Source organism: Lagenorhynchus albirostris, chromosome 18 (assembly GCF_949774975.1).
Source record: "Lagenorhynchus albirostris chromosome 18, mLagAlb1.1, whole genome shotgun sequence".
Taxonomy (NCBI): Eukaryota; Metazoa; Chordata; class Mammalia; order Artiodactyla; family Delphinidae; genus Lagenorhynchus; species Lagenorhynchus albirostris.
In genome coordinates this window covers 69,421,328-69,434,759 of record NC_083112.1, presented here as the reverse complement: position 1 = coordinate 69,434,759, position 13,432 = coordinate 69,421,328, and the positions used below count along the sequence as shown (strand labels likewise).

General features: G+C 39.8%; 1 protein-coding gene across 1 annotated transcript in view; it reads left to right on the top strand.

Moving 5' to 3' along the window:
- Nucleotides 1-13,432, top strand: part of NALCN (sodium leak channel, non-selective) — a 293,862-nt gene that overhangs the window by 35,875 nt on the left and 244,555 nt on the right. Inside the window, exon 7 of the mRNA XM_060129171.1 lies at nucleotides 2,432-2,586. Within this exon, the coding sequence (XP_059985154.1) occupies nucleotides 2,432-2,586 (155 nt within the window). The remainder of the gene's footprint in view (nucleotides 1-2,431; nucleotides 2,587-13,432) is intronic.

Genomic DNA, 13,432 nt, shown 5'->3' with positions numbered 1-13,432 from the left:
TAATCATTAAGACCCCCCCACACAAGGTAGGTATAATTGCCGTCCCCATTTTTGAAATGTGGAAACTGAGGCTGTCCATGCCAGGGCTAGGGGTTCAATCTAGGGAATGTACAAACTTCAAACTATAAATTACAATAGGTCACACCTAGCACTTATTGTCTACCAAGTGCCTGTTTTAAGTATTTTACAGATGTAACATTTTCCCCACAGCTCCTTGAAGGAAGTATTTTCCCGCCATCATAGAGATGAGGAAACTGAGGCACAGATTGGCGAAGTCACACATGTAGTAAGGGCTGAGCCGGAATTCACACCCAACAGACTGGCGCCAGAGTCCAGTTATCCAAATAACTGAAAGATGATGTTTTTTGAAACCGTTTTGTGTAGACAGAGTGTTTTTGTCAGATATTTGCTGCTGTTGTCTTTTTAAAGTATTGGAAGTGAAAAAAAATTACTGATTTTGATGGGCTAGTACACTTTCCCCTTCCAGCAGTTCACCTTACCTTCCTCACTTACGAATTAAGAACTAGGTCATCTATAAGGTTTCTTTCAGCTGCACAATTCTGTGAACAAAATGCTTTCAGGATCACGTACCAAAATTCCTTCTGTTCTTTTGAGAATCCTTTATTGTTGTGCTTTCACATGCCAGGATTTATGTTACATTTTATTATTGTAATGACTAATAATCATTTATAGTAAGCATTTATTGAGTGCTTGAAACACGCTAGGTGCTGTGATGAATGCATTACTTGGTTTATTTTACTTAAAGCTCACACAAGCTTCTCTCCCTGTTTCACAGATGAGGAAACCGAGCTTAGAAACATTTAAAATTATTCAAGTCACACAGCCAGTCAGTGGCAGAGCTTGGAACCAACCCAGAAAGCCTTCCTCTGAAACTCTGAAGCCCAGTCCCCTTACCACTTTGTTCTGATGTGTGGGTACAAACTCAAAAACATAGAGTCAGGCTAGACTTAAGCGAAGATGCATCATTTGGCCTGCGTATAAGAATGTAGAAGGAGGGGAAATAAGTGACGTGTGTGCCTAAAATCATATCTTTCTGACACAACCAAGTGGTGATTTCCACAAGCAGAGCCTTTCCTTTTGCATGTGGGGTCCAAAGGACCAGCTTAAAATACGACAATTATTTAAACATTCCCTGAGATGTATTGACAAATGAGCTCACTTGCTGCTAACAAAGAGCAGAACCCTGAAGGAGTAAACATAGAAGTTTGTTTTGACTGAGATGGAACTGGGCAGTGTATTACCAGGGATTGTGTGCATGTGTGTGCGTAAGACTGTGTAAAATTGTGTATGTCTTTGCAGGAGATTTTGTGTGTGTGCACATGGGCATGGTGGCCTCCAGCAGCTAAGGGATCGTGGAGAGTTAGGCATCATACTCTAGAGAAAACATGTTATATAAGGGGAAGTGGCCAACTGAATGTAAGAGGATATTAAAAAAAGCAATGTGACCCAACACATCTGCCTCAATTTGGCCATAAGCAGAGGAGACTGAGACAGTCCTAAGGTTGGTCCCCATTTAGGAAATGCCTGGAAACATTGATGCAGTGGGAAATGACTATAATAAAGTCATGGGTTTGTAAGGTTTGTGGAATCATCTAGCTTAAACTTTGGCCCCTACACAAGCCATGTCAGTCATCTCAGATAGCAGCTATTTGGGGCCCATTTTAAGGTCCCAGAATGAGATTCCACAATCACCTTTCCAGTGGTTACCTGTACTCACTACCAAGAAATCCATTACTCGTCTAAATCCTTCTACATCAACTTAATGTCCAGTGTGTTCTCCAGAAAGATGAAAAGTAATTATATCACCAACTACCTAAAAAATAAATAAATAAAACCCTGTAATACTCCTGGAGCTATCACTAAATCAGCTCATAATCTCTCTCTTTCCAATGTGATATCTTTAATTCCTTCAGTCTCACTTTATTTATCTGGTTTTTTTCCTAAACTGAACATCTGACAACCCAGAAGAAGGCCAAGTATCACTTATGAGACTTACAGTACTTTTGTACCATGTGGAGAGTGATTGTCATCATTTACTGTTGCTTAGAAGTGAAGTAACATTTGTGCCCATAGTAGGAGAAGGATTTGTGGGTAACAAGGAGTCCCCAGACAAGTTAACATTCCTTGCAAATCTACAGAAAAATTCCTTCCTTCGCTTTTTCTGAGTCTTGGTCTTCAATGACAAAAACCGTCATGGCGATAATGTTCTTATAAAGAGCTTCTGTGTGGATGAATCAGGTATCGTTTGAGAATGTTCATGGCATTAATGTTATGAATACCATTCATGAATCAGGAATCTTAAATCTGTGTCCATATACAGCAGTTACTAATGAAGAATGATTACATTATGCATTTTAAGCAACACTTACACTTGTTGAAATTGTCTGATCCTTTTCTGTGTTGTTTGCAGAAATGTAACCTGGAATAGTTTAGCTATCCCAGATACACACTGCTCACCAGAGCTGGAAGAAGGCTACCAGTGCCCCCCAGGATTTAAATGCATGGACCTTGAAGATCTGGGACTTAGCAGGCAAGAGCTGGGCTACAGTGGCTTTAATGAGATAGGTCTGTCTTACTGATAAAACACCTTTTCAGTTTCTATTTTACAATGTTTATGAAATGGAGAAAATAGTTGTATAATTGATATTTTATGTTCAGACTGGCTGTAGTTTTTAAGAAACACAACTGTAAGTTTTAATATATTCTCCCTTACAGTCTATAACATACAGTCTGTGTCTATGTACATTCAGCAGTGTCTGCATAGACTTAAATATCTCTCAATTCTTAATTATAGCATTTAAAACTATTTGTCTGTTGAGTAAGGTTCAGGGTTGTGGACTCAAAGAACCCTCTGAGTCAACAAGACTTGGTTTCCTTCCACATTTAACTAGTAGGCAAGGTAAGTCTTAAGTAACTGGAATACTAGACATTGAGGAGTGTGTGAGAGCCGAAAAGTAATTTTGGAACAGGATACAGCTAATGAGATACTTAATGAATGTGCATCAACTATATAACAGAGGTATGGGAAATGCTTGTATGTGAATATGACGTGCCAAACGGGTACATTGATTTGTGGCTTGTCCTATTAAGTCCTGAAACGTGCCGTCACGCACAGTAAAGAAAGAACTTGGCATCTGCCGTTTAGTTGGTATCATTGCATTTGTTACAATTCCATGCAAGTTGCACATCTTTCACGATTGAAGCAAAAAAACATGGGATTCTAAACAATTATTTTATGCTCTGAGAATTTGTCTCAGTCAGCTCAGGCAGCCATAACAAAATATCGTAGACTGGGTGGCATAAACAACAGAAATTTACTTCTTACCAGTCTGAAGGCTGGAAGTCTGAGACCAGGATGCACCATGGTTAGGTCTGGTTACCCCTCTCCCTGGCTTGCAGATGGCTGTCTTCTCTCTGTGTGCTTATGGGATGGGTTGGGGAGAAGAGAGAGAGAGAGAGTGGGGAGAGAGGGAGAGAAAGCTCTCTGGTCTCTTCTTATAAGGACACTAATCCCATCATGAGAACCCCACGCCTCAAAACCTGGTCTAAACCAAATCAACTTTTAAAGGCCCCACCTCCTAATGCCATCACATTGGGGGATTAGAGCTTCAATATATGAATGGCAGGGGCTGAGGGAGTGGACATAAACATTCAATCCATAGCAGAGTTGTTGGAGTCATTTGAAAAAATTTAATTTTTTCTTAAAGTTTTAAGGCCCAGGTACATTTAAGAGAGTTCTAGACACTTTTACCCAGGTCCTAAGAGGAAAGTCTTTCAGTGTGTAATGGGATGGTGGTTGTGCTCTTTTGGAAGCCAAATCTACTTATTTTTAATCTGTCTTTTGGTGTGGTTTCACTTTTTAATGGGCCAGCTGTACAATGGGGATCTCATAGCCAGGAAAGAGTGCATCACCCCTGTCTACCCAGGAGGGAAACTGGTTCAAACCCAGCCCATCCACCTTCACACATCAGACAGAGTGGCTGATAAATCCTATTCCCACCCTGGCCTTCGGTCCTAGCAGCTCCTGGATAGTGTTATGCAGGATGGCATAATGAACTCTGGGATAAGTGTTTGAATTTCAGAAAGAACATGTGAAGATCTTGCACTGAGTGAGGAATATGTTCTAGATATATGAACTAAACCACAAGGCTACAGCCTTTGGACTGAATATAATACTGAAATTGGGCTGAAAGAAGCATAAATTGTTGGTATTTTTAAAGAGTGCATTTTGCAAATAAATCCCTAAATTTTATTCTTATATATTTAGTATGCCCTCATAGTAATCTCCAGCATTGTACTGATAGTTAGATGGGCATTCTTCTTTTGGCCAATGATACAGTTTTCTGGTTCATAAAAATTTAGAAGCCAACAGAGGTAAAACATTTTAATTTGCTGTCTCTCTTATACTTCCCTGGCTTTGGAACCAATCTTACATCCTTCCCCCCGTCTCAAAAGTGCAAAGATTATGCCAGTGACTTTCAGACATGAGCAGGAAATCACAGGTGTGGTGTGGGAGATGAGATACGTTATAGATTTAGTAACCCGCTCGGAGCAAGCTCCCAGCTGGGGCAGGACTGGAATGCATGGCTGGTTAGAGCCTGTTGCTCTTTCTTTTAGGGGCTGAGTGTGCCCATGTCTTGGATGGAGAGTGGCCAACATTCAAGAGTTAGGCTGTCCTTGCACTGGAAATCTCCAAGCCTTTAAAATCATGTTGCTAAATCAAATCGCCCCCTGACCATTTTAAATGCAGCAGTTGTGCCTAAACTCCAACTGCTGCATTATATTAAAGTGGATTTATCTTTTTTTCACTGTGACTTACAGTAGCTTCACCTAATGTAGGGGACAATATCTCTTTGAGCAAGGAAGTCTCCTTCTAAAGCATGTGGGCTTCAGAAGCCCAGTTGTAGGAGGGAATTGCCCTGGAGGGTGGTAAGCTCCCACAAAGGCAGTAATCTTACTGTAGCTCTACTGTTTATTTGCACATTGATCTCCCAAGGATTTAAGCTCCTGGAAAACAGGAAGCACATCTTTTTATCTTCATGTCTCCAGGGCCTGGAGCAATGCCTGCTTGGTAGGAAACCCTTTATAAATATTTACTAATGGACCAAAGTATGTGCCCTTTTGAATTCATAGGTGACACGTCATATTTGTATTAGGATGTAGAGCCATAATAGAGAATTAAGCTGTTTTCTCATTGTTCTTTTCCCTGATTTCGTCTGCTTTTGTCGGCAGTGTTCATTCTTCCTCATGACTTCCCTTTCTATACAAGCTTAATTTGGTCTATTTTCTTCTTTTTCTCAAACGATGATTGAATTCAGCATCATTGTAGCACTAATGGTTAGATAATGAAAATGTTGCCTTTGAACTATAATCAAAAAATGTTAACATGGTCCCTATAGTTTAGATTGAAATTGGTAACTATTTCCTGATATTATGTATCTATGTAGATACACAAACTAGTGTTTTAGATTATTTTGAAAGTTCTTATGGAAACAAAAGATAATGTTTCACCAAAATGAGGAAATTAATTTTATTAGGCACATGTGATCATCTCTTTCTGCATGCAGCTAAATTTAGAACATAATTAGGTACCTAATTGTGTATTTAAATTTGGCCAGTGTACTCTCTATATAAGTAATCATGGTTAATTTAAAAGGAGCATGTTTCCTTTTCTTACTAGTCCAAATTATCATGCAATACATTGAATTTCAAGCATTTATAAAATTTTATTTATAAGTAGCTTCATGTCTCATTAAAATTTAATATTGATGATGTTGAAAAACTCAATTTTAAAAACTATATTAAGAGCCAGAGTCATTAGGTAGAAAAAATTACAAAGAGCCCCTATTGTAAGATTGCGGAGTAAAGAGACCTTTTCGTCTCTAAAATCATCCAAACGTCAAGGATACTGAGAAACAGAAATGCAGTGTCCATATTTAAGGACTCTGAAAAGCTTATAACTGTAGACCCCAATATCAGAGGGCCAGGTGTCTAACAGAAAACTTCCCGAAAAGACTCTGGCTACTGAGGACCTCAGAGCCGAAAGAAGACTGGTGTTCTACAACAACCAGTGTTCATCGTTCATTCAGTTTAAAAATTCAACAATAAAAATTAAATTATAGAAAATAAAAATAAAATGAAATAAAATGACCAGTGTTCCCACAGAAGCAGAATAGTCCTCTCTTCGAGTCAGGGCATCACTGTGTAGCTGACGGTAGGAGTTTTCTGGAATTCCATGTGGCATCACAGAGGAGAGGCCCTTATTCTGCAGGCAGCTGGGAGAGAGAGAGCTGTGGGCACCCCGAGACGGCTGATCAGCATAGACTGGGATGAGGGAAAGACTCCAGCTTTGCAAATCTGGCTCTACCTTACGATGACCTCACCGATTCTCAAGCATCATTCTCAGGCCAATTAAATCGAAACCTTACAGTGATTGAAGGCACAGATGGCTCTAAAAAGTTCTCCGGGTGATTCTAGCGTGCATGCAGAGTGTGAACCACTGAAGCAACACCGATACACACCCAACTTGTGAAAATCTTCACTTCTACCCCACAGCATAACTTCACCCTTCCCTACGTGAAACAGGACAAATATCTGGTGCTGTCAAAATCAGTGTCAAAGGTGAAGGATAATAAAAAAGAATCAGGACCATTTCTATAAAAATGTGCCTTTCAGTGTATTTAAAATTGAAAAAAAAATACTCAAGATATATATAACTCAAAAGAATTGCAGAAAAAGAAGACTTAAATATACACATTGAAAGGGTACAAATTGACTCAGTAAATTGACAGAGAACAGTCAACGCTTAGGCCTATCTTAGTAAAGATGCTAGAATTCAAAGCTAAAGAAAGCATCCATTGGGTATCTTGAAAAAAAAGAAAAGATCAAGTCAGTTCTAAGGCAGACCGTCAGAGGGGCCTGAAACTTCATGTCAATATTCAGCTCTCAGATATAATGGCACAATGCTTACAGGGTCCTTAGGGAAAGAATGTGTCAAACCCTTTTTGATTATTTTTGAAGAGGCAAGAATTCCGAGACTTCATTTTACATGAAGCCTTCTTGAAGCCATTCAGCCAATCAAGAATAACTGGTCATGGGCCTGGTCTCTAGTATGTATTCACTGTAAGAGCAAAGCTAATACAACTGTAGGATTTACAGACTATGGTGTAAATATTACAAACTGTGATTGTGTGGAACAGAGGACAAGATCAACAGGGGAGGTAGGGTGATGATGTGGATGTTTCTACTTAGCAGTAAAAAACAAGTATCATTTTATACAATATATGAATCCAGCAATGGAGGCATAAGGATACCTGCCATGAAAATGCATTACAAAGTCAAAAACGACTTTAGAAAAAATTCAAACTTCAAATAATGGCCTTGGGGTTTGGATCATGGCTGTACTGTGTACTAGCGTGGTGACCTTGGGAAAGTAATGAACTTCTCTTGCCTCGATTTCCTCATCTGTGAAATGGGTGAGTGATAGACCTACCTTACAGGGTTGTCAGAAGCAACTGAGAAACTACACATAGAATAGTGTCTGGCACAGCACAGACACACGATGAGCTAGAAATTAGAGATACGGTGGCAAAATAGGAATACATCACTGTTATCTGAGAATAAGTGACCACTTTAACAAAGAAGGGTAGGATATAGATGCTTTCAGATTAGCACCTCGATGTCTGATATTATTCCCTTTTCTTTGAGCCAGTTTGTCCCTCAGGTTGTTCAGGATCTTACAGCAAAGGAGAAGAGTGGAGGGGATGGGAACAAGGTGTTCTTAACTTTGCATTATTCTGCCATTAACTAATATCTCAAATTTTACTTCATTCTAATCAGTGTATAGAGGGCCAATATTTGGGGTTGTTTAGTCTTTTTTAAAAATTTATTTTATTGAAGTGTAGTTGATTTACAATGTTGTGGTAATTTCTGCTGTATAGCAAAGTGATTCAGTTATACATATATATACATTCTTTGTCAGGTTTTTTCCATTATGGTTTATCACAGGATATTGGATATAGTTCCCTGTGCTCTACAGTAGGCCCTTGTTGTTTATCCATTCTATATATAATAGTTTGTATCTGCTAATCCCAAACTCCCAATCCATCCCTCCCACTTGGCAGCCACAAGTCTGTTTTCTCTGTCTGTGAATCTGTTTCTGCATTGTGGATAAGTTCATTTGTGTCATATTTTAGATTCCACATATAAATGATATCATATGGTATTTGTCTTTCTGACTGACTTCACTTAATATGATAGTCTCTAGGTCCATCCATGTTGCTGCAAACGGCATTATTTCATTCTTTTTTATGGCTGAGTAATATTCCATTGTATATATATACCACATCTCTGTATCCATTCCTCTGTCGATGGACACTTAGGTTGCTTCCATGTCCTGGATATTGTGAATAGTGCTCCTATGAGCATCGGGGTGCATGTATCTTTTTGAATTAGAGTTTTGTCCAGATATATGCCCTGGAGTGGGATTGCTGGATCATATGGCAACTCTATTTTTAGTTTTTTGAGGAACCATAAGTGTTTTCCATAGTGGCTGCACCACTTTACATTCTGGTGGTGTTTAGTCTTTGTTAATCAATTATTCCTCTCTTGCCACTCTGAAAATTATCCTCACTCCGGTGTTTTACCTGTCTCTTATCCCTATTTAGCCTGCACCATGGAATTTTTACAGTTTCATTAAGGCTCAGATATGTAATTTTATTTATCCCTATGCATTTGAACTTGTGGGCCCCAGATTCCAGCCACATGTGTCTTTAGCAGCCTTTCTACAGATGCTCCTTCCACAGCCCTAAGCAGGGCATCTGGCAGGGCACTGAGAAGAAGCCACGGCTGCGCCGCTTCCTGGACTGCTTCCAGCACTCAGTGGAAGCTCAGTCTTCTGTCCTCCCCTAAATCCCTGGGTCAAAGGGTGACTGAGATGCTGGCTGCTTCTCTGTCCCTCTCTTCCATTTACAGACCTCTGCATCATCGTTTCAGGGGAACCTTTCCTGTGGCTCATTCTTCAGGACCTCAACGCACACATCTGCTCTAAGACGTTAGCCTGTGCACCTGAGACACCCCTCACCCCCACGGTCCAGGCCTACTGAGGAATAGACGTTATTGAAAGGACATATTTGAAGATCACAGAATCTGTTTAGCAGACACTCAGATTCTGTGATTGAAGCGAGTGTGTGTGGATATAGGTAGTAAGCATGCAGTGTAAAGGTCTGGGGACAGAGGACACCCAAAAAACCCATGCTGTAGAGGTAAAACCAAACAAATCGTATCCACTTAGTCTATTTAGAAAATGTGTCTACTTCCGCTTTCTGAGTCTTTACCCCCCTTGCATCCTGTCTCTTCCTGTGTCTTACCACACGCTCATCAACATGCAGGACGTACAACCCGAGACACTGCAGTTTTCTGTGACGGCACTAAACGTGGAATTAGAGGAGCTTTGAGCTGGAAAAGATGAGGCAGTCCCGTGGCTCACGGACCCAGTTTTCCAGGTGGAGAAACTGAGCATCAGAGCCAGACTGGTCAGAATTCCAGAGAACTCCACACCAGTCAGGGCTAAACTCCCTCCTCATGATTCGCAGACTCAGCCTATAACTTACTGTCTCCCTCAGACGTTTTTACATTTCAGATCAGTGTTTAATTCAGAAGGAAACTCAAAAAATACCTTGCAAAGCTTAGCTGTATTCTTAATTTTGTAGTAGGAGGTTAGCGTCACTCACCTTTGGTAAAATGCTGGTGGAGAGGACAGCTATGCAAACAGATGTGATGTGCCAGTTAGAACAAAAAGCAACAACAAGATCCATCACGTGTGGGAAGGAAATCACAGCCCAAGAAACTGGCAATTTTCTTGTCACGATATTTCAAAAGAGGGTAAGAAATTGGGTACAGAAGATGAATACAAAGCTATTCAGGTGGTGGTTTTTAACTCTCCATTCATTGTACAGTCAGGTAAAAAACAAAACATGTTTCCTTTCGATAGAACAATCCAATGAATGTCATTTAATGATAAAATTCACCCTGGGAGGTCGCTTAGGAAATAAATAGCTATCAGGCATTTTTTGGTTGTTTGCCTTCAGAATCATAAGAACAAAAAAGAAAAGCTCAATTTTTAAAATGTCAGAATGAACTAAACCTGATTGAAACAATTTATATCAGAAAAAGGAAGCCCATAAGTAAGATCAACCTATAAACAGGGCATTTGGAAGATAGCTAATCAAAAAGACATTTAAATTATACATGCGGGCTTCCCTGGTGGCGCAGTAGTTGAGAGTCCGCCTGCCGATGCAGGGGACACGGGTTCGTGCCCCAGTTCGGGAAGATCCCACATGCCACGGAGCGGCTGGGCCCGTGAGCCATGGCCGCTGAGCCTGCACGTCCGGAGCCTGTGCTCCGCAACGGGAGAGACCACGGCAGTGAGAGGCCTGCGTACCGCAAAAAAAAAAAAAAAAAATTATACATGCTTTTAATGCTACATGGACCGTATATAGTGGACTATTTTCCTTATTCTATCTACACCATAATCAAAGATAAAGCCAGGAAATAACAAACACCATGTTCTTATGGTGACTCATTGTCCAGCAGACAGTCTTTATTATTATAATTACTGTCATTACTTATGACAACTACTGCTATCATTTATCGATTGTTTATTATGTATCTGGCATCAGGCAAAAGGTTTTCCGTCCCTTGTGTTTTTTAATTCTCAAAATAAATCCGTAAGGTATCATTATTCCCAACTGGTAAGTGACAAGAAAGAGATAAGAAAGAATTGATTTGCCCACAGTCACACACAGGCCACAGTTGGGAGCCAAGGCCTACTGCCCCGTGTGCCAAGGTCAAAGCCTGTGTTTTCTGTCTGCAAACTCTGCCTTATCTGTGAGGTCAGCCAAGAGTGACCGCCATTCCCTGTGGCTTGTCAGGATGGCTGGTCCATTGTAGAGTCTTACGATGGTGGGAGAGGAGACATGTTCTCCAATGTAATAATCCACCAGACATCCTGCCTTCTCATCCTGAAGTCTTGAGGACACAGGGGTGAGTGTGAAGAAGGGTCATGTCCACTGCAAACCGAGGGCCACTCGGGGCTGGTCTCTGCCTTTGAATCTAGCCCCTTGCAAGGGAGTTGGTGTGTGACCTGTGTTCATTATGTGGACGAATTTCAACGTAAAAAGAATATACCCGGAGATTATCATACTAAGTGAAGTAAGGCAGAAGAGAAAGACAAATATCATATGTGGAATCTACAAAAAACAAAAGGAACTTATTTACAAAACAGAAACAGACTCACAGATTTAGAGAATGAACTTATGGTTACCAGATGGAAAGAATGCAGTAGGCCTTGGCTCCCAACTGTGGCCTGTGTGTGTGACTGTGGACGAATCAATTCTTTCTCATCTCTTTCTTGTCACTTACCAATTGGGAATAATGATACCTTACGGATTTATTTTGAGAATTAAAAAACACAAGGGATGGAAAACCTTTTGCCTGATGCCAGATACATAATAAACAATCGATAAGAATGGGGGGAGAGATGGATTGGGAGTTTGGGATTGACATGTACACACTGCTATATTTAAAATGGATAACCCACAAGGACCTACTGTATAGCACAGGGAACTCTGCTCAATTCTCTGTAATAACCTAAATGGGGAAAGAATTTGAAAAAGAACAGATATCTATACACGTGTATGTATAACTGAATCACTTTGTTGTATACCTGAAACTAACACAACATTGTTAATCAACTATACTCCAATATAAGATAAAAAATTTAAAAACAAAACAAAAAACAAACAAAAAGAATATACCTGGGCAGCAATGCAGTTTTACGAGATACTTATCGAGCTATGGACCTTTGGTCAAGGATTAGAGGCAATAGCAGCAAAAATGAATAAATATGCTTTTGATACAAAGTGAGATTGTAGGCACATTGACTAGAGATGTGGGAGAAAACTTTGAAAGTAACAAAATATGTTATCTGGTACATTGCAGTCAGGTTCATACTTATTTGAACTAAATTCAAAATTCTACTGTGATACATCTATTTACTATTTGTAATCTACACCTACATGCGTCAACTTCTCCTGTGTATTTGAACTTAACTTTCTCTTTCTGAGATATGAGTATTTAAGTTTGCTTTTTTTTCTCGTGATGAGAGCTCTTAGGATTTACCCTCTTAACAACTTTCATATATAACATACAGTAGTGTTCATTATATTTACCCGTAGTACTTATTTACCTTATAAGTAGAAATTTATACCTTTTGACCACCTTCATCCAATTCTCTCTCCCTCTACCCCTGCCTTTGGTAACCACAAATCTGGTCTCTTCTGCTATGAGTTTGTTTGTTGGTTGGTTGGTTGGTTTTTGAAGTATAATTGCCCTACAACACTATGTTAGTTCCTGTTATACAACATAGTGATGCAATATTTCTATATGTTTCAAAATAATCACCGCGATAAATCGAGTTACCATCTGTCACCAGACAAAGATATTACATAGTTATTGACTATGTTCCCCACCCTGTACATTTCATACCCATGACTCACTATTTAGCAGCTGTTAAGTTTGCCTTCTAAATACTGCAAATTAACCAACAGTTTTATTTAAGTTGATTTTGAAAATGCATATTAGTTAATTTCTTTATTAGACATATTAGTAAAGAATATTTAACTTATTTGTCCTCTTTATAAAAAAATAATAAAAACCATAAAGCTCTTCTTAAAATAAAAAAGCCCTCCTAGGGCTTCCCTGGTGGCACGGTGGTTGAGAGTCCGCCTGCCGATGCAGGGGACACGGGTTCGTGCCCCGGTCCGGGAAGATCCCACATGCCGCGGAGCGGCTGGGCCCGTGAGCCATGGCCGCTGGGCCTGCACGTCCGGAGCCTGTGCTCCGCAACGGGAGAGGCCACAACGGTGAGAGGCCCGCGTACCGCAAAAAAAAAAAAACCAAAAAACAAAAAACAAAATTTTAAAAGCCCTCCTAAAAATATGAGGTAGAAAAACCACAGATAATCAGCGTCACAGAAGTCCAAATGTGAGTCTTGAATGCAAATACAAACTTAAGGGATGACTTATAATTTTTGTAATTTTTTTTCTGGCAACAATAAATTAATTGGGCCTTTCAAGAAAATGAAAAAATTAGAGTAGACTGCAGCCTGCTAGATTCTTATACAGATACTCCCAAGTCACTTCTGAAGAAGGCTACTATGGAAACTGAAATTTGGGACTAGCATTTTTCTCCAAGGGGTAATATATTTTAGCTGTTACTTACTTTTGTGGTATTTTCCTCATTTAACTTTGGGTAGTATTGGCTACAAGATATAAACTCAGCTCCTTGTGTGAGTCATAAATCGGGTTTATTAAATATTGATGAGAAATAACATCAGTGGTTATTTTCATCC